Genomic DNA, 26,939 nt, shown 5'->3' with positions numbered 1-26,939 from the left:
CGGGGTCAAGAAGACAAGTCGATGGTTTAGATGACGAAACTGTTGAAGTGAGCTCAGGGAGATGTACAGGAGAGAAACAGTCAAAATATAAGCCAGTTACAGTCGACTCTGAGGCTGCTGAACTGGACAGTACATCTGAGCCAGCTGTGGGGAGGAGATGGTGAATTTTTTCTCTAACAGAGACAATTTTATCTGTAAAGAAGCTCATAAAGTCATTACAGCTGAGGGCTAAAGGAATAGATGGGTCAACAGAGCTGTGACTGTCTGTCAGCCTGGCTACAGTGCTGAACAGAAACCTGGGATTGTTCTTGTTTTCTTCTATCAATGATGAATAATAGGATGTTCTGGCTTTTTATACGCCAATAGGCTGTCTTTCCAAGCCTTTAGAGATTCATCCAGGTTAGTAGAACGCTACCTTCTTTCTAGTTTCCTTGAATTTTGCTTTAAAGCTCGTGTTTCTGAGTTGTACCATGGAGCTAGCCTTCTCTGACTCACTACCTTCTTCCTCAGAGGGGCCACAGTGTCTAGAGTTGCACGCAGTGAGGCTACAGTACTGTCAACAAGATCATCAACCTGTGTGGATGTGAAGTTAAGAGAGCTGTTCCCTGCTGCATTGATACCTGGCAGTGGGCTCAGTACTGATGGGATCCTTTCTTTAAATTTGCTGATGGTATTGTCAGAGAGACACCTGCTGTAATAGATTTTTTCCCCAGATGCTGTGTAGTCCATGACTGAAAACTCAAATGTTAACAGAGAATGGTCAGATAAAAGAGGGTTTTGGGGAGAAACTGTTAGATATTCAATGTCAATCCCATAAGTCAGAACCAGATCAAGGGTATGGTTAAAAGAGTGAGTGGGTTCATTAACATGCTGAGAGAAGCCAATTGAGTCTAATAATGAATTAAATGCAATACTCAGACTGTCACTTTCAACATCTACATGAATGTTAAAATCACCCACCATGATAACTTTATCTGTGCTGAGAACTAACTCAGATAAAAAGTCTGAGAACTCAGATAAGAACTCAGAGTCAGGGGCAGGTGGACGATATACAGTAACTAGTAGGACTGGTTTTTGTGTTTTCCAGTTTGGGTGAGACAGACTAAGAATAAGGCTTTCAAATGAATTATGATTAACTTTAGGCTTAGGATTTATTAGTAAATTGGAGTGATAAATGGCTGCTACCCCTCCTCCTCGGCCTGTGCTTCGAGGGATATGAACGTTAACATGAGTGGGGGGTGTTGATTCATTCAGACTAACATATTCATCCTGCTGCAGCCAGGTTTCAGTCAGACAGAGCAGATCAATGTGATGATCAGTTATCAGATCATTGACTAGTAGAGATTTAGATGAGAGTGATCTGATATTCAATAAGCCACATTTAATTTTCCTGTTATTTGGTTCTGGACTAACAGAATCAGTGGATCAGTGGATCTATCACCATACAAACAACTGTTGTTTCAGCAGTCAGTATTTTTTGTGAATGATGTCACCGGCAGCAGTTTTACTTTCTCTTGACCAGTCACAATATATGTTTGTTGCACAATAAAAACATTTTTAGTTGCCTTGGATACAACTTTAAAGACATTCGCGAATTGTGTACGTGTATATCATTTACTTGTCCTGGTTTTGCCAAAAAACAAAACAAAACATGAATTTACTCTGTTGGTGCCTTCAGGACTAAGTTAAACTAATATTAAAATACACTAGTAAGAGTTCCAAGATAAGAGGAAGAGCCCATGGAAACATTTTAGTTTTAAATGTTACAGAATGAGTTTGTGTGCTTCACTGACAACAGCACAAAAGCAACTCTCCCTCAGTTCCTTCTGCTGTCAGTGTTCACACTTTCTTTATTTACCACTACATCACTGGCTCCAATTATTTGTGTGAAAGCCAATAACCAAGCTTTTTCCTTGTTGTCCCTTCCAACACGTTTCCTCTTTATAGTGCAACTTCGACTTTCTGGATCGCCAACCCCAATAACAACCTCATCAACTGCGCTGCTGCAGGCTCAGAGGTGAGTTTCTCACTCCAGCTTTTCATTCACCCCCCACCCCCCCTCCCTCTTCATCTCTACCACACAACCCCCACACCCCCCATGTCTCCCCAGGTGGAGGTCTCATTACCACGTTGCCAGGTCAGATTAATGGCTGTGTACTCCTATTAACTTCAGAATCAAGCAGACAACAGACAGAAGCACTGGGGCACTTTCACTATGATAGAGTGCCAATTATACCTCTGGGATTTCACAAGGATATGTCAGGCAGAATAGAATCTCATTTATTTTCGCCAGTGTAATAACTTTTCTCATTTGCATACCTGTGAAGAACAACACTACAACACACAGGCTGACAAGCAGAGTGGCAAAAGCCAAGACCGTAGTCTTGCATGTGAAAGTGTGCACATGTTTATTCTGTGAACAAAAAAAACTCTACATCAATCTACTGTATGTACAGTTCTACGCAAATTCTAGTAAACACATACAACACAGCTGCAGCGAAAAGTCATTAAAGATGAACCTTTCTTCTAATGTTAATGCACTGTTACTCTTTATCTAATGAATGAAACAGTTCTTGTGGCATGTGCAAAGGTTTGGGCTCTCAGTCAGTTTAAGATCTACACACAGATGTTCAATGATGTCCAGTCAGGTGGGTATGAGTGTCATTCCAAAGCTTCAGCTTGTGTTTGTTGAAGTAGTTCATGGTTGATGTTGAGGTTTGCTTTGGAACATTGTCCTGTTGTAGGAGACAGACTCTTTTTACCTTGACTTCCATGACTGACTGCAGGACTTTTGCATTGTTGCATATTTAGTGAAACTCTATCTGTGCAGTGTTTCCTGTGCCACTGGCTGCCACACAGCCCCAAAGCACAATATTTCCAACATGCTGCAAATGCTTTTCTCCTAATGTTTTTTATAGCCTAACCTCCTTTGTAGGCATCAGTTAGCTTAGTTTTCAGATTTTATCTCCATTGCTCAGAGGAGCCCATGGTTGTTGAGAAGAAAAGGGTCAGGGAATTTATCAACCCTGAAATGTCATCTGACGACAAAGTTTGGTCGAGTCAAATAAGGAGGTAATGCTTGAGCCTTACAAGTTCATGGGTGCTCAAGGTTTTGCACATGGTACAATTACTGTTGTTTTTTTTCAGTTCATGGACTAAAAAGTAACAGTATGTTAACATTTGAGCATTTGAACATTGAGCAAAGCTTTTTGTTTTTGCTTTTTTGTTGTTGTTTTGCTTTTTGTTGTATTTTCGTATTTTCTCTTCAAAAATCAATAAAACATGGGATTTGTCCGGGGTGCCCAAACTTTTGCATGCAACTGCATTAATTTGTGTGTATGTGATCCCTCAGGAAACAGGTTTCTGGTTCATCTTCCACCACGTGCCCACCGGCCCCTCAGAGGGCCTGTACTCCCCCGGACACACTGAACACAAACCTATGGGCCTGTTCACCAACAACAGAGCCCATTCCAACAACAGGGTGAGTCTGAGGATGGATGTGGCTGCGGGGTGTAGCACTGGGACTAGTGATGAGCCAGTGTAAAATACTGACAATACAATTACATATTACAAACACTGAACTACATACTGCAACACTGTGGCACTCAAGAAGTGTTAACAAAAAATACGTTTAGAAATGACATTTATGCAAGACAAGGTTTGTTGTTAAAAGATTAAGATTTGAGGTCTTTGAATGCAACATATTGTTTTTTGATATTGATTTTATTTGCACGTTTATGTGTCAAATAATGTTGTGATTTCTTTTGGGTGTTGAGAAGTAAATTGAAATAGGACTTCTACTGTTTCACAACAGTATTTAGTCAGTGTTTCATTAAACTTCTCACAGACCAAATGACAATGATACAAGTCACAGAGTTCCTGAAGTGATCAGCAAATACAGCATATTGATGATAATAATATTTTAATAATATGTATTATTATTACTATTATTATTATTATTATTATTATTATTATTATTATAACTCATTATTTCCTGTTTTTGTTTAAAGAGAGCTGTAATTTAAGATTACTTATTTTTAATCACGTGATCTGTCATGTGAAATACAGAGGGGGAGCAATAAGTGAATAGGGAAAATAACAAAAAATCAAGGACAGACAACAAAAACAGACGAAAGCCAAAGAAAACGGATGAGATGGAGAGGACAGGAGAGGTTTCACAGGCCCCCGTGGCATTAAGCCCAGCACAGCTCAAGCAGAAAGAGATTTATGAGGCATTGGTAGAGAGGAAGTGTTATTGTTATCGCCCTCTTTTCTCTACCCCCAAACGTGATCTCTTTTCTCTCCCATCTCAGTGTTTGCTTCCCTTCTTCGCTTTGAATTTGGATCATGGGGAGCAAATGGGAGCATAACTCATGTCAGACTGCCATCCCAGGATGTTTGTGAGAGTAAAGGTCATGTCAGGGCTGCAGATTGGGCATTCAGAGCAACAAACTGGCTGAGTGTCGCTTTCATCATTACTGTTTTTGTTTTACTGTGATGAAAGTAGCATTAAATGTTTCCAGACTGGTTATGGAATTTAAAGCTCCACTAAGTGATATCTGAGACAAAAACTGATTCGGTACAGTTAGATATCCCTGTTAAACGAGGTGGTCACTCTGCCTTAAAGTTCTATGAAACAAGGTTTCTAATATTCAAAAGGTCTCGTGTAAAGTGGAAGGGTTACTAGTGCTGCCAAACCTACTGAAAATCATTTACAGCTGTGTCCCTTTTGGAGCCTTAAGTTGTTATTTTAGTTCTCCAGCACATTGGCTGTGTTGTCACCTCCCAGCAACTCACCAACTTTCACCAAATAAAAACTGTACAACATATAAAACATAAAAGCAAAGTGAACACCACCTGCTCACCATGAAAGCTGGTGTAAAAAGAGCAGCAGGTCAAGCAAGTCACACATGTAGCAGCTGGAGAGACAGATGTTTTTCTCAGGAGTTAGCGGACACCGAGCCAGAGCTCAAAGGAAAGAGAATATTGGACTCATATTTTTCTGGATGTGAAAGCTGGCAATTGACACTTTGCTGGGCTATGCCCCATTACTGTTGCCACCCCTGTTAATTTTTTTTTTCAGACAATATGTTTTTAGTTTTACATGGGAGAAGGATCTGAGGATCAGGACAGATTCATTTAGCATCACACAACACATCACAAACTTCCCTAAATCCATTAAACAGCAGAACAAAGACCCTAAGATCTGACCCAGGACTGATAACACCAGCTTCAGTCCTGAACCAGGCTTTTTTCTAATGTAACTTGTTACTGCATATACACACACACACACACACACACACACACATACATACATAGTTAGTTGATGATACTAATTCATGGCATGGGAAATAGTGGTAGGTTGTAGGTTACCAATGTAGCCAGGCGTGGAAATATTATCTTGTTAGTGCAGACATACAAACACTGTTTAAGTTTATTTGGCCTCTTATGGTCAAGAATTCCTGACACACACTGACCTGGTTATTTAAAGTTTAAGCTCCCAGTGTAATATTATAAAACAAATTCTTTTTATTTATGAGATGAAAACAACTACCTATTTAAATTTTAGCACCAGAGTGAAAAGTCAGTAGGTGAATATTAAATGGCAGCTTAATTAAACACTGTCAAGGTCACACAGTTTTGCAGGATATTCATAAAGACTGATGATACAAAAGAGACCAGCTGCATCTGATTTCATCTGTGTGCACTGCTGCTAATTAAGACCTGATGCCGGGCTGTTCAACATGTGTCTGGAAAGAACCACATAAGAAAAGTTTGAGTCCTCTGCTACCCAGCCTGATGTGTTTCACAACAACACTCACACACTCTTCATGCATGCAAGGAGAAAATAACACTGAAATAATGGTTTCACCTCAACTAAAGCAGTGCAGGCTCAGTGGGAAACATGTAGAGTGTTTTCATATTCTACTCATATTCATTTTAAACAGAGACAAGATTTTGTTGAAACACAACAGGAAGTATGAGAAAACATAATCTGACTCAAGTCTAAAAGTTCCCACACCCATCCCTACTCTCAGATTAGGGTGACCAGGCGTCCCTGTCACAGGGCATTGAAAATCCGGACTGTCCGGCCTAAAGCCGGACGCCTGGTCACCCTACCTCAGATACAATGTAGGACCGTATCAGTAGCATGGTAACAGACCTTTGTCACCATGGTTACAGTAATATACAAGTGATTAAGGTTACAGCTATGGACAAAAGAAATACCACTAACAAACAGTGGTCTCCTGTGTGAAGTCCTGTGTTATGTCAACCCATCCATCTAACCCAACCTCTTCCTAATGCCGACTTTGTTGGTATTTATACAACGTCACCAGAAGCAGCAGACCCTGGGGCTTAAAAATGTAGCCAAAGCAGAAGCTAAAGCTGCAGTTCCTCTAATGACCACTAGAGTCTGGCTCCAGCAGTGAGTCAGTCCCCATAGACGCCCATGTTAAAATGTTTAAAGTCTGGTCCAAAACTGTCTTGGTCTCTAGAGCTAATTTCCTCCTTTATGACAACTGTGCTTATATAAGTGACCCGTTTAAATTTTATTACGGATTAAAGTTATGCATAATTGAGGGCATGCTGCTTTGACTGACAGGTGGGTAAGCATATGCTTGCCACAAACCAGCATGCTCTGAAGTGCCCATTCTGAGCTTCAAAACTAGTATTCAGAGACCTGTGGCTGACATCATGTAGGCTACAACCATCTTTATTTATTGTCTGGGGTATTATTGCTGCTTGCGCACATGCACATGACCTATAGGGTTGTTTCTTACAGGGCAAAAGTATCCTGCAAGACCTTGCTAATGAAACCCTGAGTGAGGACAATTGTTTCTAACATTTATTCTTTATTATGAACAATATTAACCATTAGTCCCTTTTTTTAAATCAATTATTTACCTTAATTCTTATTATTCTTTATTTTATGTGTTTAACATATTTCTTCTTTCTGTTCCAGGCTGGGATGATCCTTGATAATGGAGTAAAGACCACCAAGGCTAACGACAAGGACAAGAGACCCTTCTTGTCTCTGATTGGAGCCAGGTCAGAATCCTCAGTGGTGTTTGCTATAATATTACAGCAGCGAGTGTCACTTTAAATCTTCTACAAGTGAGATTTCTTGCATTGAAATCAACGTAAAAGTACAAAAGTAGAAACCAGCCTTTGTAACAGTAACCAATGCCATCCAGACCTCAGCACTTCACCCTACACTCCACACACCACTCCCTCTTCAGCATCTTGTCTTTCTCACAAAGTTTTCTCAAACGGATTCTGTTATTTTGTTCTGTTGAAAGCATTTGAACAAAAAAAATACTGGATAGTTTATCTATTAAAGCTACAACATCAAGGCTTTTATCATATTAAACCTCATTTATGAGGGCAGCAGCATTTTTTCTAAAGCCATTCAGCGTGTTTGCATGCTGTAGTTTAACTCTAACAAAACCAAGAAGCTGATTGTTGAGAGCTGAGGTGGAGCAGGTGAACAGTTTCAGGTCCATGGGAATACACATCACAGAGAACCTGTCATGGTTATCACACATCTCCACTTGTACTTAAGGAAACTGAACAAGGCTAAGTGCCAAGTTCTCGTTGACATTACCAAAGGAGCAATAGAAAGCATCCTAACTGGAAACATCACAAACTGGCAGGGGATGGCAGGACAGGAAGGCTCCACAGTGGCTGATATCAGTGATATCACTGATATCAGCATCATTGATATCAGTGAGGTGAGGTTCCTGCACAGATCCCAAAAAGACAAACCCCACCCAGCCAACGATAATGAAGTGGAAGTGATATCTCTCCTTACATCTGATCTCAGAACACCTTTCTGTCCCATAAAGGGTCTGATGCCTGTTTGCATCCATCATGTAATTTACTGCCCACTTGTGATGGCATCAGGATGTTGTCCCAGCAAGCTAGCTTGACTCCCAGCTGTTGTAGCTATTGTTTCTGTCATTTTCATGGGCATGACCAAGGACTGCACAGGGGGATCGGTGACCAAGACCATGACGAGTCTCAGAGGGAAAGCCTACTGAAGCCAGACCCAAAACCTGAACCAGACTTGACTATTACAGCGCTGAGCCATGTATAAGAAACAATTTGTGAATATACAGAACATGATGCGGAAAAGAAGAGTTGGTGCATGCTTGAATTTCACACATTGCATCATATGCATAGTATAACTGTGCTGTCCAAGTTTTCTTTATTAAAACAATGTGACTCTATAAATCAGCCCAGTTTGTTTGATGGCCTCTTCTCTGTTGTATTTCTGATAGAGTAGCATCACAATAGATCAAGTGTCATTTCAAATGGGACAGTGCTATTATTAATTATTAAAATACATTTGACTGCAATCTGAAGGATCAGACAAATTACATAGAAAAGTGACAGAATTAAAGTTAGAAGACTGTAACTAGTTATTCTGCAACCTTGAATACATAAACACATGGGTAAATATCATCAAATGCAAACACTGTCTTTCTCAACTCTGTGTATGTTCGTGGTGCTGGGTGTGATATGGATTGCTTAGGTATGGCCCCCACCAGGATGCTGACCCCTTCAAACCCAGAGTCCCTGCTCTCATCAACCACTTTGTAGCCTATAAGAACCAGGACCATGGAGCCTGGCTGAGAGGAGGGGATGTGTGGCTGGATGACTGCCAGTGAGTACTGCAAAACAGTAAATACTTAGACCAAGTAAATAAGTGAGTAAATATACACTCACCAAGCACTTATTTAGGAATAACTGCTTATTCTCTCAGGAGGTTCAGGTATTGTTCACATCCAACATCAGAATGAGGAAAAAAAATTTAATCTCAGTGACTTTGATTGTTGGTGTCAGACGGTTTGAGTGTTTCTGTAACTGCTGATCTCCTGAGATTGTCACTCACAACAGTCTAGAGTTTTTATTCAGAATGAAGTCAACAACATAAACCGTGCAGTGAGCAGTAGCTTTGCAGAGGAAACGCCTTGTTAATGTGAGAGGGCAGAGGTGAAGGGTCAGACTGGTCTGAGCTAAAAGAGCCTAAAGTAATTGTGGTAAGCAGAAAAGCATCTCAGGATGAACCACACTTTGAACCTTGAGGTACCTTCAGCAGAGACCTTGTCAGGTTCCTCTCCTGTAACCAAGAACAGATATCTGAGGACTGGACAGTTTGACTAACTGTAAGAACGTAGCCTGGTCTGATGAATCTGGATTCCTGCTGAGGGAGCAGATGGTAGGGTCAGAATTTCACATCAACCTTACAGATCCAATCAACGGACTGTTGGTGGTGCAATGCTGTGGATCTTGGCACATTCTATGCCCCTTAAAACCAATGGATCTGTTATGGTCTGCCCCTGTGAGAACTATCTGTTTTGACTCTCTTTTGTGTTTGGACTTTTGTTCATTTACCTTCCCTACTCCCTGTCTTTGTCCAGTTTCCCTCTGTTGTGATTGTCTGTCTTCCCCCAATGTGTTTCACCTGTGTCAGATCATCCCCACCTCCTCTGTGTGTTTGATTCTTAAGTCTTTCCTCAGTCCTTGTCAGCTTGTCTGTGTTGTTCTGTTGAGTTCCCCCCATGTCTCCTGTTGCTTCTGGTTTTTGTTCCTGTGTTTCTGTGTGGATTTTGGATTATTTCTTAGTTGTGCGTCACCAGTTTTGTATGTCGGTTTTCATCTTTAAATTATTTTTTTCACTTACCCAATTTTGGGTTTGTCTGCATTTGGGTCCAGCAAACGTAACACAGTCATGGTTTGAATATCACAGTCTGAGTATTGTTGCTGACCATGTTCATCCCTTCATGGCCACAGTTTACCATCTTCTAATGGATACTTCCAGCAGGATAATGCTCCATGTCACAAAGCTAAAGTCGTCTCAAACTGGTTTCATGAACATGACAGTGAGTTCAGTGACCTTCAGTGACCTCCACAGTCTCCAGACCTGAATCCAGCTCAACACCTTTGGGATGTGGTAGAACAGGAGATTAGCATCTTGAATGTGCAGCTGATGAATCTGCAGAAATGATGTGATGCAGTCAGGTCAACGTGGAGCAGAGTCTCAGAGGAAAGTTTCCAACATGTTGTGGAAGCAGTGACATGAAAACCTGAGTCTGCCTGAGAGCAAAGACAGTTCCTACCCAGTATTAGCACAGTGTTCCTAATAAAGTGCTTGGTGAGTGTTAGTGTTTGTCTGAGTGAAGTTTGTCAGCTTTCAGCTGAATGTAATTGAAAATCATCAAGAGTCTCAGAAAGCACGGGTTGTTTTTTTCTTCACATTTGATGACAGAGATGAAAGCGAAAAATGAATCACTCTAATCACCCTAATTCCTTTTATGTTTATCTCATAATAACTTTATGTCCTTCAGACTTGTTTATGTAGGTGTGTGTATGTTCTCTGAAGCCTCAGACTGTTACTGTCAGAAAAAATATTCTCTTTTCTTCTTCAGATTTGCTGATAATGGCATTGGCCTCACTCTGGCAAGGTAAGCTCTGGCACTTTAAAATGTAGACAGCTTAATGTAAATTAGAGTGTATTATTAATGGAAGGACATCTCACAGATTCTATAGGTACATATGTAGAGTAGATGTGATAGGCATTCACAGACGTGCTCACAGGGTTTTCCAACTGTTAAGTATTACATCCATAAAGTTGGGAGACTCTCAAAAACCATATTTAAAAGCCCCATATTGTATAAAGGTAGATGTCCGTGTGTTTCTGATTATAAAGCAGGTCTAGGTTCTATATTAATACTGTGAAAGTATCAAAGCCTCAGTCCACAGAGAAATGCACACAGCCTGTATTCAGACACTGAGCCTTAAAACCAGCTGTCAGGACTTCTGCAACTTTGTGAACCATGTCACTTCAATAATGACAGTGGGAAGACTGGCTCAACATTTTTCAAGGTTCTATGTGTATCTCTGCATCACTGAGCATGATATGAATATCAGCAGATGATGAATGTTAGAAAGTACACAAAGTATGTGAGTAACAGACACCGTGCATGCTCCAGATGCTGCTGTACTGTTGGCACTGACCTGTTACTTCAGGAGATTAAAACTGTTTTTTATTTAACACAATACAAATGAACATTGTTATACAGAGAAAGACAATGCAACAAATTTAATGTACCGTATTTTCCGCACTATAGGGCGCACTGGATTATAAGGCGCACTGTCAATGAATGGTCTATTTTCGAACTTTTTTCATATATAAAGCGCACTGGACTATAAGGCGCATTAAGCGAAACAAAACAGTCAGATAAGTCAAACTTTATTAAACGCGTTCACAATAACTCCCAACCTTGTTCAGTTGTAACACGTAAAAAAAAGCACAGTCTGCTACCGCTAAATCAAACGTTAGCGTATTCACAATAACTCCTTATAGGTCCTTATACACACACACTGTAATATTATGGTGAAGCACAGTATGTATTACTCCGCGACGCTCCTGACTACGATAGCCGTAATGCTGCAAGCGGTGCGGCTTTGTAGTTTACCAAAGTCGTACTAAAACATTTTGACAGAGCGCCGTGAGCGCCGTGTACCACACAAAATCGCTTCGAGGTCAGTAAGCACAACCAGAATTTATCCATATATAAGGCGCTCCGGATTATAAGGCGCACTGTCGTTTTTTGAGAAAATTAAAGGTCTTTAAGTGCGCCTTATAGTCCGGAAAATACGGTATATACAGGGCTTCCATCTAAGGCTAAAACTATTTAATAGTTTAAAAGTTTAGTTTCAGCTAAACTGCAATAAAGGAAATAAAGACATTAAATCAGTTATTCATTTGCACCAAACTGGCCACTGACTGATTACTTCCTCTTCCTCATGTGTGTCTATGTTTATTTTTGTTATTGGGCTCCATAAACTCAGTAATAACTAATAGCTATAGTGGCTTTTCTGGCTTGATGGCACTCCAGCATCTGTGCACCAACCCTTTTTTGTTCCTAGTTGTCACCTGTCAGTCTGAGTCTGATTATTTTGTTGCTGTGAAAACAGAGAAACTAGCTGTTTTATTTACATCACAGACATGAACTGTTGGAGATTATGTTTGGCACAGAAAGTGCTACTACATCTCCTTGGTGCCACTAATGCTGGTACTTCAGACTCTAACTCTCCCAGTCTGTGTGTGCAGTGGAGGGACCTTTCCAGATGATGACGGCTCTCGCCAGCAGGTGAAGAATTCGCTGTTTGTGGGTGAAAGTGACAATCGTGGGATGCCCCTCCCTGACACCCGGATGTGGGGACCCGGGGGCTCTGACCTCACTGGCAGGACTCTGCCACGTGGCATGTAAGTGACAATTATTGCCTCTTTTAGCTCTCTATTTTGGTTTTATCAACCGTGTTTACAGCCCAATCTGGGGGCTAAAATCTACATCCAAATAATGTTGGTGTAGAGACTTTATAAAGGTGATGATTTGTCAGAAGTTGTATTTTTAGCTGGTCACTCAAGCAGCAAAAAATCCATTAATGCTGATGAAAAGTGAAAGAGATCTAGGATACATATAATCATTGCATTTAAGGTCCTAAATATACAAATATACATGACTGTATTTACATGAACACTACCATCCTGGTCATGGTATAGTGGTGACCCAATGGACAAAATCTGGTGGTAGTACAAAGTGGTAAATAGAGCAGTCCAGGCAGCCAGAAACCAAAGAGGGTTCACCAGCAAATTGTTATGGTAACTCAGCCAGTCAAATGATCAGGATCATGACAGAGGGAGCTAAATAATGATTCTACATGTTCTCTGTAAACATCACATCCCAACTATGATAAAAAAATAAAACTAGAATAAGTCTAAAAACCAAGGTACCAGTGCACATGTGAACACTATCATTTCAATATAGTCAGTGAAATACTGTCATATGGAACCTTGATGTAACACGGTTTTTAAGGTCTCATATTTTATGAAGGTAGAGCTCCAGAGAGTAGCCTGAGAGAGGAAATGTAAAACTACATAAAATATATCTTCTTATGGATATCAACCCTTCAAATAAAACACAGTAAAAGTGTAAAATGTGGGACCTATAAGCAACAGACAACATCACTAAAACTACTACAACACTTGTGGGGCAGCTGTGGCTCAGGTGGAGGTAGAGGGGGCTGTCCACAAATCAGTGGCTTCTGCCTCTGATGGCTGTGAATGATAGCTCTATATGTGAAGCGCTGTATGAATGTGTGTGTGAATAGGTGAATGTAGCTCCCACTGTCAAGAAGACTAGAAAAGAGCTACATGAGTGCAGTCCATCCCAAAAGTTGGTATTTTGCTGATTCACAACAGTGGACATGATCAGCTTGAATCATTGCCGGTTATAGAGTGGACTCAATGGTGACAAGTTCTGTCAAAGTATAGCTAAATACACTGCCTCTGTCTCACCTTTCATACAATATGTAAATTATGTGTTTACTGATCATAGATTCTCTACCATGAAAAGTTACTGCTATTGTAATCTTTTTTTTTTTTTTTTTTTAACTGGCATTAATTCAACTGAGCACAGCTGCTTTTCTTCATGAGGGAGCAAAGTGAGAACATTTGACAGCCACTCATCATGTCCATTGATTCATACTCCAAAGATAGATTTTGGGTGGAGTTCTAGTTCGAGTTCTAGTATGTGTGAGAGACAGTCTTGGTATGCTAGAAACCACCTGGCAGAGTGAAGAAGGAATGTCTCACAGTAGTATTATCAGAGATTCCTTTATTGTGTGGGGAAAAGAGAGGTCCACATAAAGGGCTTCAGTCTGGATGCTCCGGATTCAGCCTGACATTCTTTGATGCAACTAGATAAACTCAGGCATGCGATCGTGCTCTCACGCTGTGCAGCGCTGAACATTTTATGAAGGACACTGGATAGAAAATATTTTCATCAGCATCCATGGCAGGGAGTCACACACACCCACACACACACCAGAGTGTGAATCGTGGTCATTAGTCCTTCTGTTTTTCCACTGTACCCCCACGTACCGGTGTCTGTCTGACCTTGAACAGACAGATTGTTCACATTGTTATACATTATGTCCAAAACTCACACTGTCTCTTCCATCTGGAATTTGCTTGAACATGGTATAGTATCTGACCTATAGCTACAGTGTAGTTAAATAATAATTAAATAATAATAATCAATAATTTTAGCTTACCATTGGAACAAATGACTGCATATAATGTGAGAGGTGTTGTCTTTTTCAGCATTATTTTGGGGCCAGCAACTATTTAGTTTCAGTCTCTGTGCTCTCCTCATGGAAACATCTCTGTACACCTTAGTTAGCAACGAGCTAACTGGTTAAGTCAGATATTTTTGATATTTTTTTGTGGAGACTAAACCCAAGCTAAACCTCTCCAAGTTAAACCTCAAGAAGCTAAAACTCACATAACATTTGCACAACTATCACATCATGAACTTCATGTTAGCAAACATTTACCTGTTTCCACCTCTAGCAGACACAGAGCAACATTAGCTTTATCTGGAGACATGATTGTGTCCACTGTGATGACTGTGATGATGATGTGATTGCGATGAATGTAAGTCTAATGTTCACTTTCTCTTTCGGTCTCCAATTCCTGAGAAGAATATCTTTCTCTTTAGCTGCTAAATGATTCACTCTGTTTATCCTTCGGTCTGTGAGTTGGTGTGTTTGGTGTGTGGTCCTGAGCTGGTCGAGTACAGTGGCTTGATCCTTTGAACAGCTGTTCCTGCTGAGAACAGTGGGACTGAACCAAAACAGCTCACCAAGTTGTGGCTTGGTTAAAGAAAGATGAATGATTAAGATTAGTTAGGCTCCTTGTCAGAGACAGAGTAGCCACCTAAGCTTTTATTTTTCCAGTTTACCAAATTGTACCACTTTTGTTGACAAGAGTTATATGGGTTGTAATTAGGGCTGAGATTAGGCTTTTAGTTGGGATGGTTAAGGTTAGGGTAAGGGGCTAGAGAATGCATTAATATCAATGACGGGTCCTGATAAAGATAGCTGTACAAACTGTGTGTCTGTGTGTGTGTGTGTGTGTGTGTGTGTGTGTGTGTACACACCTGCAGTGATTTTCCCATCCGGGGCATGCAGATCTATGACGGGCCCATCAACGTGCAGAACTGTACATTTCGGAAATACGCGGCTCTGGATGGACGTCACACCAGTGCCTTTGGCTTCAGGCTCAACAACACGTGGCAGAGCTGCCCCAACAATAACGTCACTGACATTACCTTTGACCACGTACCTGTGAGTCAGTGTGAAAGTCACATAACATCAGGGGCCAGATGCATTAATGATGTGTACAAAAACATGCGTAAGCCATGTCCCACGCACAAATTGGAATTTTTATAAACACAGAATGTGCAGTGAGACTGTGTGCACCTCACGCATCCTTTTGACCATGTGTACACATGGTCAGTAACAGAAAGATTTTGACAATTCATAAAGAATTGTTTGTGTTCTTAATGTTTCTTTTAGCATTGTTTAATATTATAAACTACTGTTTTACTATTTACTAATGACAGTTTGATACCTGTCTGGAGCTGAATGAAGATGTCTCCAGTCCCGACAAATGAAGTTCAGAGTAAAACAGGACTTCACAGTTGAAGTTATTGCACTAGTTCACTGATCAGCTCCTGTTTGTAATCAGTCAAGTTGCATTTCTTTTTTGTCATTAAGTCATTAATCTACACAGAGTTTTATACATCTGGACCCTGGACTGATTAATCCAGAGATGTTGGTGGGACATCACACACACACACATATATATATATATATATATATATATATAATAAAACTCAGATCAAGTTAATCTGATCTAATTCTTTGACAATGTTTTAAATATTTCAGGTATAGAACATTTGGAAATCTGCGTCTGCGCTTCAAATATATGTCTCTAACTTGGGCCCTCTACTGTAGATCACGTCTCGTGTGTTTTTTGGGGAACCGGGCCCCTGGTTCAATAAGATGCAGATGGACGGGGACAAGACAACCATCTTTCATGACATCGATGGCTCGGTCAGCGAGTATCCTGGAGCCTTCCTGGTGAAAGAGGACAACTGGCTGCTCCGTCACTCTGACTGCATCGACGTTCCCGACTGGAAGGCTGCTATTTGCAGTGGCCACTATGCGCAGGTGGGTGAGCAGGCATCAAACTCACTCACACGCTCACAGATCACCCTTCACGAACACAAATCTACTTTCTGTTACACCCTGTGTGGCACCGTTGATCACATGTATTTTTAAATCCCAGTAGAATCATAAATAAATTCATAATATGTGTTTGTGAGAAATGAGACATCCTTCATACATATCTTAGCTGTCTGAATTATAAGTGCTATCTGAATTAGCTCGGACTGTTGTATAGATGATTGATTCTGTAGATGTTAAACTTGTCTTTAAACTGAACATTTTGTGTGATCATATTAATGATTTCAAGAGTTGTCAGTTATAGTTATCACATAAAAAATATGTTCTTTCTATCATTCATTGTATTGAATGTCAATAACGCCTTGAAGGAATTTAGCACAAATGTCCACTTGGACTGAAGAACCAACTGATTAGATTTTGGTGGTCAAAGGTCAAGGTCAGTGTGACCTCACAAAACACTTTTTACTCAAGACAGCAATTATACAAGATTTGAGCTGCAGAGGCATAAACCACAAGGCAGTAATTCTATTTTTTTCTAGTCTGAAATGGATAAAATATCAGGTACCTGTTACATCAGGTGCTTAGCCCACAGCAACCCATCGAACTCTGTTGTTTTCTTCTCAGATCTATGTCCAGACACGAAACCCTGCCAACCTGAACATGGACATAGTGAGGAATGAGTACCCTGATCGTCCCCTGACACTAGAGGGTGCCTTGGGGAAGAGAAAACACTACCAGCAGTTCCAGCCAGTGATTACACTGGCTAAAGGCTACACCGTCCACTGGGACCAGGTGGCGCCTGCTGAGGTCACCATCTGGCTCATCAACTTCAACAAGTCAGTGGACACATGAGCCAAACCTGTAACAGCACAGAACACACTTCAGACAAAATATAGAGCAGAGATCACATACTGCATGTAAACTACACTTGATGTTGGACAGAGCCAAATTAAAATATTAAATATCATATTGCCACTGTCTCTCAAATAATTTAGAAGTACGTGCAAGCCATGTAATACTCGGGCGGAGAGGGGAAATATTTTTCCTGTGCATACATGATAATATTTTGTGCATAATTGTAGTGATCTACTGAGCACTTTTGGGTCAAGATAATTTCTTGTGAACACATACTGCACAAGATAATAACTTGTGGGCATAGGATCAATATCTTGGCTGCACAAATTATTAAAATTATTAATACTGCAAAAGATAATAATATGTGTATGTGAGGTCTTGTGCACACAAAGTCTATATGGAAATATCTTTCAGGAATGTGTACATATTCTGCATTACAGGTACTTGACTTTTATTTTCTGTTTGTTCGGGATAAATACAGGAATATTTGGTAGTGGAGTATGGGCTGTGAATTGTATTATGGCCATTTACAACCTCATTGTAAATGCATCAAAATGTAACTCAGCAGGGATCTTACAGTATGTCCAGCCACATACCTCAGTTAGCCATCAGAATGTGTCTACTTGATCAGTCCAGCAGTCTGCACAGGCCATGAAACAGCTAACGTCTCACTCACTCTACACACTTAGAAATGTGTCTCAAAGCTTCGTCTTCAAGCTTCAGGTCTGTTTTCTTGTGGTTTACATGTGTGGCTACAGTGACTGTGTGTTGGGCTCTCAGCACTGCCAAAACTCTGTGTTTAATGTCTAATGTCAACACACAGGAACCACTGAAGCTGCTGCTCCTCTGCTAACACCTGCTCAGCTCATGCTACATCTCCTGTGGAGACATGATGTAAAAGAAGGACCATGTAAACAGATACAAATTCACCGTCCTGAATCAGCCAATCACAGTGCAGCATTTACAAGCCGGTTCTATGACCACATCAAGCAGCCTGTGGGCTTTATCTGTTCAATTAGCTTATACTTTACCTTCAGCTCCTCCATTACACTGTTACTGAAGCACGGGAGCAAACAAGTCCACAGACCAAATTTTAATACTTTGGTCATATGATAACATTTGGTTGTATACTATGTGGGTAGATACTCACCCTGTGTCTGATCAAAGATGCTGTCAGGTGTGTCAGGTGTGAACATCCTCCTCAGTCTTTCTCCAGTGACCCACTGACTTCTGGTTCACGACCTTTGACCTCTTCCCAGTGGATGCTGGTTTTGCTCTGATGTTCACAGACAGATGATGATGTCAGTTTCCAGTGTTCATTCAGTCTCTTGTCCAGGGTCCTTGCTGCTTCATTGATGTGATGTTGCCCACAACTAGCTTGTGTGGGGTCATGATGATGTCATGATGACATCATTCACCACTGAGTTCTTCTAAGTACTTCTCAAATTGTCCAAAGCTGACGCATTGCTGTGCTGTCCCATGAAAACCTTTGAGCAGAGAACTACTGCATGTGTGAAAAAAGTTCCATCAAGCATTTTATGATGCCAGAGGGAGCTGTGTGAAATTTGATAGATGTAAATTGCCCAAAATGAAATGATGGTGGTGTTGGTTCAGGCTGAAGACTACAAAATTTAATAAAAAATATGTCTGGGGTGTTTAGTTCAAAAGAAGACATCTGTAGCCCCCTCCTTATCTCTGCTTCTAGGCTACATTTGCCACTAGTGGCATTGCACACTGAACTGTCTGTGATTGAGCTAAGATGTAGGCAGAGGAATATGCATGGAAAATTTGTGTCTATTATCCTGATGCATTGACTTTAACTTTCTTGATGCTTTTACTGCCCATTGTGACTCCATCAATGTAACAGGTGGTGGTTAGGGTTGATTATTTTCAAACATGAGGCTTCAGGATGCTTCAATCATCTGAGTGTAAAGTATTGACAACAGCTCTGAATGGCCAAACATAAGGACAGTGTGAAAAAGCTTGCTGTAATCAAGAAGGATGAAACATGATCAATCATACAATGGATAATCAGATATTGGCAGTTTCTCCTCCTCACATCTGTCTTACGAACAAAATGTGCTGGAAGTAGTTTTTATCAAAAATGAAACAGAACTTGCGAGAGAAGCTTGTTGTTTCCTTTCACACCTCCACCTGGACAGTCACTGCACAACTGTTGGTTCCAGAAGTCCGACAATGGACAGTTGTGGGAGATGGTGGAGACTCTGACAAGAACTTTGTCTGAAATACACTGATGACTTAATCCTTGTTATCCAGTTATAGAAAAAGAATCTAGAAAGCAGGACAATGTTCATGGATGATGGCATGGGGAGTTAACAGGATTGATTTTGTTTTGCAGCCTCCTTTAAGGATGTGAGTAGATGGCAGGGCAGCTCCTGAGTCCACTCAGATGAGTGACGTAATGTCATGGAGGCTGCCTACTCATTCCTCTCACTCCTGTTATTCATGAGGATTCACCACAGAAATAGGGAGAGCCTCGCTCTGTGGGCCTCTGCTCAAATAGTGTTTACAGATCGGCCTTCAGCCATTTAAAGTGCATGAAGGCTGGTTGTCATTTCAAGCATGTCGGCTATTCCCCACGGCCAAGTCCACTCTGACGTGTACAGTGTTGAGCCAAGAGAGTATATTTGTATTAATGGTGCAAACACCAACTGCCCCATCTACAGTTCATGGAAGAAAACAGCAAGTGAGACTGATTCTCTACAGAAGGAGCTCAAATATGACTTGTTCTTGTTAGCTGCCATCTGTTTTTCTTCCAGTTTACCGACTGATCATAGTGTAATTAGTCAGCTGATCTTTGCTCAGTGTGATATTTTAAACTGAAGTTACCTCCTGCTGATTTAGCAGTTTGGATTCAGATTGTTGAACTAAATAGATCATAATCTTTTAAATATGTCTCCTGTTGGTGGTGGTGGGGTTTGTAGAGTAGCTCTGACTCTGATTCATTTTGAATCTTTTGTTTTTTCCTGATTCAACTTATCTGGAAGCCTAATTTTTCAATCAGTGCTGCAACCAGCAGCATTTTTCTATGGGACAAAAGAGGGAAATCCATGGACTGGATTAATAAACAGTGCACAAATTCAACTAGGTCGTCAATATAGCAATAACTAAACTGTAAAGTTTGAAGAAACATTTTTTTTTGGAAAAGTGTTCAATATAAAAATGCATATAACAGACATCTTTGCTGCACAACAGACTGATAATTTAAGATATGAAGATAAAGCACAAGCTATGACTCACTTGTTTTCTTGTCTGTTATTCACAGTAGACAAATTAAAACTAAATGAAATCAAATTAAATTCATGGTTAAGTTTAAAGAAAAAGAATCATGGCAGCAATTAAACTTTGTTTGCACTGGATCAGATCATCCCACTCTTGTTTTGTCCAGTTAACAGTCACACAGGTGAAGCTAAAACCTGAGTGTGTTTTTCCATTGCTCTTTTATAAATGACTTCAATAATTAGTTCATTAAAATTGATGACAGTTTCTTCTCGATCGGTTAATCAAGTAATTTGTCCAGTTCTATTCATAGTATTCAACTGATTAAAGGCAGAAATAATCATGTGAGAACGGGTTTTGCTGTGAAATGACATCAGTATTTTATTTTTGTTGTTCTGATTGTTGTGTGTCAGAAATGACTGGATCAACGTGGGCCTCTGCTACCCACAAAACAGCACCTTCACCATTATCTCTGATATCCACAACCGGCTGACCAAACAGACCCGCAAGACCGGCATCTTCATGAAGACGACGCAGAGGGAGAAGATCAACCACTCCCACCTGACCAGAGGATACTACTACTGGGAGGATGACACAGGGTCAGTGACACCATCAGTAGAGATGTTCCAGTGCCACTTTTTTCTTCCTGATACCAATGCCAAGACCTGAACTTGTTTACCAGCTGGTACTGACTACTAATCTGATACCAAAAAATAAATAAATTGTATGTATGTATATGTATATTGTATGCATGTATAATCTATACTACTAATCCAGTGTGGCCCAGGTTAAGCATGGTTAATGCTTAATGAGCAAATCAATGAAATGTCATATACACTTTCTTACATCATCTAATTTGTTTGTCATTAAAGAATAAATCTAGGAATATATAACAATTCCTACATTAGTTGTCCTAACACCAGTTCCACGTCTTGACATTAAAAATCATGCATACAGTACATGTTGTAGAAGTTGCAGGAAAATAGTGATGAACAATTTCTATGTTTTTCTGCACAAATGTGTGCGTCTTTTTATCAACACATCAAAAGCACAAGCGTTGCCCTGAACCAAAACAAAAGTAGGGAGTAATTCACCCTGGAAAACCTTCATTCTTAAGGAACAATTGCATGAAGAGAACATAAAAACTACTGATCATAGTAAATTATTGACTACTGACTACAACAGGTCAAGAGACATGTCAGATGGTCAGACAGTTTATCCTGACAATCTAAACGACTTCATTTGGTGGTGAAATGTGGTGTGAATATTATATAACACATGTACTTTAAAGCTGGTATCCCTCACTGCACAGGAAAACAGACCAAACACAACTACAGTAAGTACAATAGGTTGAAGTAGGGAGGAAGCAGGAAGTGGGTCAGTAAGCTGTGATTGAAATGTGCATTTCACAATGTCTTTCTTTCTGTGGAATTGCAGTCTGCTCTTCCTGAAGGTAAAGGCCCATAACAACAGGGAGCAGTTTGCCTTCTGCTCTGTGAAGGGTTGTGAGAGGGTGAAGATCACAGCTGTCATCCCCAAAGGTAGTCCACCCAGCAACTGCATGGCCCGGGCCTACCCCAGACATGCAGAGCTGCCCGTCGTGGATGTACCCATGCCCAGAAAGATACCTAATGCCAGGCTGGTGAGTGGTGTGCATGTTTGGAGGGTCAGAGAAGTAGAGGTCATTGCCTGCAAGCAAAAACAAAAAACAATGTACCAATCTAAAAAATAAATAAATAGCACAGAGACTAAAAATCTTAAATAAGTTAAATAAACCAGTAAACAAAAGTATAAATATAAAAATTTGAATAATTGGTTTAATCACAGTATTTCTCAAGGTGAAAAATGTCACACATTAGTATGGCTGCCTGCTCATGTGTGCATACTGCACAGCTGCCATGTGACACATACTGCATCTGAAAATAAAGATAAAAATAAATAAATTTAATAGATTTGCTTACCTCTTCTCAGCACTCACCAGAACACTTCCTGGAGGTCAAACTGGAGTCCTACAACACTCGCTTCTTCCACATCAAGGAGGACTTTGCCTTCACTGAGGTATCCTTTCTCTCATGCAGACAGTGTAACAGTAGATGTAGAGTTACTGTCACTTCAACAGCTGAGACTTAGACCACTAGATATGGTTTTATGAACAGATTTTTTTTATTTTATTTTATTTTATTGCTTCATGCATGGATTAATGCAGCATATTATACACTTAGTAAAGGAACCAGAATACAGTTAGTCAGATGGTTGAAAGTGAGAGATGACACTTCATATTTACTCCCATTCTCACTTTGTTGTTGTTGTTGTTATTTTGTATTCTGTGGCAATAGCAATTTAAACTCTCTTGCATTTTAACAAACCACTTGGTTTCTCAGTTACTTTTTAAACTTAACTATAAAAAGTTCTTATTATTATAGTTATTATTTTTCGATATAATATGATTTGTGTTGTTTGATGTCAGTACTGCTGAGTCAGCTATGTCACTGAACTGATTGAACTGTGCTGTGATTGGCTGACTCATGTGACAGGTGAACGGGAGGAAGTTGTACCAAGCAGACGATGGGGTGCAGCTGACAGTTATTGATGGGCATGATGGGAAGGTGGTGGAGAGCAAAAGCTTCAAGAATTCCATTTTGCAGGGCATCCCTGCACAGATAGACAACTACATCAGTGCACTGAAAGACGGGTATGAAGCTGCTCCTCTGCTGTTCAATCAACTACACTAAAACTCCTTCAGCCGTTTTTCCTACCTCTCCTAATTCAGGCCTGAAAAGAGGCAACACATGCACCAGTGATCATCTAAATGATGAGCTGTCTTTCACTCTTTCTCCAGTTCCATTGTCCTCATGACATCTAAGGGCCATCTGATTACCAGAGGATCCTGGACCAAAGTCCTGGACAGACTTGGAGCTGACAAAAGCATCAAATTGAAAGGTAACTAACTATATCTATGTGGAGTGTACTGTACCTCAAATATGTCAGAGAAAAAGGCTATCGTTGTCAACAAAAATGCAGTAGAGGGCCCTGTTGTTTAATTTTTCACAGGTGACTGTGAGAATGTTTTATCATTTCATTTTTTATTTCATGATAGATTTATAAAGAACATTTTAAAGACATTGAGTCTGTTGAAAATATTAGTGTCCAGTAATGCTGTTTCATGTAGGCTACATTATGTATAAACATACAATTCATGCAACTGCAGAACCGAATAGTTCTGTCTTGTAAATCAATTCAAAAATTAATGAAAAATGTTAAATCTTTTTTTTGAGATATGAAAAAATGCATAATGTCAACAACTGTAAAAACAGCTAACATGGCAAAATCTGTCCTTGCTTTAATTATATGATCATTAATAGAATTGAGTATTAGAATGGATAACACACAACAATGTGGTTGCACCAACAGACTGCTGGTCAAGGAAATATGATCCATATTTGGAGGTAGATGAATATGAATCTGTGGAAGTTCTTTGGGTGAATAAATGTACTTTCCATTTGTGATGATTATGACAATTTTCAAGTTCAGATCTCTGCACCTGCTATAAACATTCATGTGCAAAGAGTGAATGAATAAGGCTGTCCCCTCCCTTGAGCAAGGCGCTGACTCCAAACTTCTCCAGTCAGGGCACCAGTAGAACTGGTGATAGTACCTGTAGTGCATTGTATGACTAAAGCATGAAAGTTTCAGCATATAATCTACATACCCCAAGGTTGTATTTTGGACGTGGAGGCAATTTATATCTGACCCCTGGTGACCTTGAGAGGTCATTGACCTCAGCATTGCATTTTTCCAGTTTTTGACCCATCAGTCTCCATTATAATCATCTTTACATTTGCCAAAATTAAATTTTTGTTCTAAGAAAGATGCTTAAGTGTTTTTATTCTGACTGAAAGCTATATTAGCAAAAAAATAGACGACATAATAATAATAATAATAATAATAATAATAAAAACAAGAATAAAGAATTATTTGCATGCAAGGTCATTCAAGAATTTGCAGGGCCAGATTGCAAAAAACACAACAGCTCTGGGAACAACCAGGAGGTCACTATCATTTGATCTAAAGTGGAGTTAGTAAATCCCTGATATACATATGGGCCTGGTTAAAAGTCAACAACCCTATGTAAGTAATCAGAGGATAAGAAAGATTTATTTTTTAACTGAACAATCTTCTTTATAGAATCAAAAACAATACCTAAACACATTTCTAGCAGCTTTATATTATTTGGTAGGGCTCCCAAATTGCTGACTATCTGACTGAAAGATTGAGTGTGGAGGACACGAGAATTTCTGTTATGTCATCATTTTGTTTAAGGAAGTTTTAGTAAATCCAGCAATTTAAATCTGTTAGTACTATGATTAGTGTAGCTACTGTAACATATAACTGTGTTGTCAGCATAACAATGATACTGTGCACTGGGGGCAACCTGATAGCTGAGTGGTTAGGGCGCGTACCACGTTAGCATCATCCCCCCTCTCTCTGCCCCTTTCCTGTCACTCTAAACTGTCCTATCGAATAATAAAGGCACAAAAAATACCCCAAAACATATCTTAAAAAGATGATACTGTGTGATTTGTTTGCTAATAATCTGACCTAAAGGCAGCATCTAAATGGAAAAGAATAACGGACCCAGGATTGATGCTTGAGGAATTTTCAACAACAACAGAGAGGGTTCTATCAAACAGGTTAGATAGGTACATAGTAAATTAAGAGCAGATCTCTTTAGAACAAGACACACTAAGAGGATGGAGTGGTCTACTGTGTCAGAGGCTGCACTTAGCTCTAGCAGAATGAGAATGGACCTTTCACTCTTATCTGCAGCAAAGAGTAGGTCATTTGTTACCTTAAGTAAGACTGTCTCACTTCTATGTCAAGCTCTGAAGGCAAACTGAAAGTTGACAAAAATGTTGTAGGCACTCATATATGCAACCAGCTGAGAGGCAATAACTAATCTTTAACACTTTAGGTAAGAAAGATATTTTTAAAAGAGGTCAGTAATTGCTGGGAATGAGAGGTTTCACAAGGTTTTTGTAACAGGGGTTTTACAGTTGCATGTTTAAAAAGAAGAAGGGAAAACATTAGTCATTGATAATTGATAAGATGCAGGGGAATATGTCTTTGAGGCATTTATAGGGAATAATATCAACCTAGGGGGAGGATTTCATATGAGAAATTGTGGTTGAGTCAGTGCTACACAATGTGGCGGGAGGACAGGATATGTGTGTCTGAAGTAATTTGGGACCTAATGTTCTTTTAATTTTTTCTTTCTTTTTAACAAAATAATTCAGAAGGTCCTCTGCTAATTTAGGGCTAGGTTCAGCATCCAGGATGGAGCCGCTCACAACAGAATCAATCACTAACCAACCAAACCATCAGGGCACTGTCACTGCATAAATAAGTTTGAGGTGAAGCTGTAGGAAAGAAAGTGTCACAGAATTTCCTGGCAGAATCAGCAGTGAGAACACGTGACAGCATAGTGACACATGGTGTGGCAGTGAGTGGAGATAAAGGGACATTAAAAACAACAGCTTGGTGATCTCAGATATAGAAGTCAGCAAGAGATTCACGGGATGAAAACTATTAGTGAGGTTACATACAGCATATGTGTATATTAAAATCACCAAGGACGAAAGCTCAGAGACAACTGACAACAGAGAACTTATCAATAAAATCAATTTAGATTAGGGGACAGAGGAACTGAATCAGAATCAGAATCAGAATCAGTTTTATTGCCAAGTATGTTTTCACATACAAGGAATTTTTTCTGGTGATTGGTGCAATTGAGGATCAGGGGGATCAGTGACAGTGGGGCTCTCTAGCCTTGTTGATGAGGCTAATAGCAGATGGGAAGAAGCTATTTTTGTGGCGAGAGGTTTTGGTCCTGAAGGACCGCAGCCTCCTGCCAGAGGGGAGTGTCTCAAAGAGTTTGTGTCCAGGGTGGGAGGAGTCAGCTACAATCTTCCTTGCACGCCTCAGAGTCCTTGAGGCGTACAGGTCCTGGAGGGACGGAAGATTGCAGCCAATCACCTTCTCAGCAGAGTGGATGATACGCTGCAGTCTGTTATTGTCCCTCTCCGTGGCAGCAGCGTACCAGATGGTGATGGAGGAGGTGAGGATGGACTCAATGATGGAGGTGTAGAAGTTCACCATCATAGTCCTTGGCAGGTTGAACTTCTTCAACTGCCTCAGGAAATACATCCTCTGCTGAGCTTTTTTGATGAGGGAGCTGATGTTCAGCTCCCATTTGAGATCCTGTGTGATGGTGGTTCCCAAGAAGCGAAAATGCTCCACGGTAGCCACGGGGGAGTCACACAGGGAGATGGGGGTGGGTGGGGCTGGGCTCTTCCTGAAGTCCACTATCATTTCCACTGTCTTCAGAGCGTTTAGCTCTAGGTTGTTCTGCCTGCACCAGGTCACCAGACGCTCAGTCTCCCACCTGTAGGCAGACTCATCGCCATCAGAGATGAGTCCAATGAGAGTGGTGTCGTCTGCAAACTTCAGGAGCTTGACAGACTGAAGGGTGGAGGTGCAGGTGTTGGTGTACAGGGAGAAGAGCAGAGGAGAAAGAACGCAGCCTTGCGGGGATCCAGTGCTGATGGTCTGGGAGTCAGACACGTGCTTTCCTAGCTTCACGTGCTGCCTCCTGTCAGACAGGAAGTCGGTGATCCACCTGCAGGTGGAGTCAGGCACGCTCAGCTGGGAGAGCTTGTCCTGCAGCAGAGCCGGGATGATGG

General features: G+C 40.4%; 1 protein-coding gene across 4 annotated transcripts in view; it reads left to right on the top strand.

The window, feature by feature from the left end:
* The window catches only part of LOC139628189 (cell migration-inducing and hyaluronan-binding protein-like), a 187,424-nt gene that overhangs the window by 154,223 nt on the left and 6,262 nt on the right, over positions 1-26,939 (top strand). For all 4 annotated transcript variants that reach the window (XR_011692707.1, XM_071489626.1, XM_071489627.1 and 1 more), the window contains 14 exons: positions 1,948-2,017; positions 3,353-3,481; positions 6,965-7,050; positions 8,537-8,668; positions 10,434-10,469; positions 12,122-12,277; positions 15,021-15,201; positions 15,874-16,089; positions 16,729-16,940; positions 20,613-20,798; positions 21,637-21,841; positions 22,171-22,257; positions 22,734-22,891; positions 23,039-23,139. Coding sequence is in view for 3 of the 4 variants with exons in the window: in XM_071489626.1 (XP_071345727.1) it covers positions 1,948-2,017; positions 3,353-3,481; positions 6,965-7,050; positions 8,537-8,668; positions 10,434-10,469; positions 12,122-12,277; positions 15,021-15,201; positions 15,874-16,089; positions 16,729-16,940; positions 20,613-20,798; positions 21,637-21,841; positions 22,171-22,257; positions 22,734-22,891; positions 23,039-23,139 (1,955 nt within the window). In the remaining variant the exon portion in view is untranslated. The remainder of the gene's footprint in view (positions 1-1,947; positions 2,018-3,352; positions 3,482-6,964; positions 7,051-8,536; positions 8,669-10,433; positions 10,470-12,121; positions 12,278-15,020; positions 15,202-15,873; positions 16,090-16,728; positions 16,941-20,612; positions 20,799-21,636; positions 21,842-22,170; positions 22,258-22,733; positions 22,892-23,038; positions 23,140-26,939) is intronic.

Source organism: Trachinotus anak, unplaced genomic scaffold, assembly GCF_046630095.1.
Source record: "Trachinotus anak isolate AG129_WGS33_773 ecotype Australia unplaced genomic scaffold, CSIRO_AGI_Tana_v1 ptg000011l, whole genome shotgun sequence".
NCBI lineage: Eukaryota > Metazoa > Chordata > Actinopteri > Carangiformes > Carangidae > Trachinotus > Trachinotus anak.
This window is presented reverse-complemented; position numbering and strand designations above follow the sequence as displayed.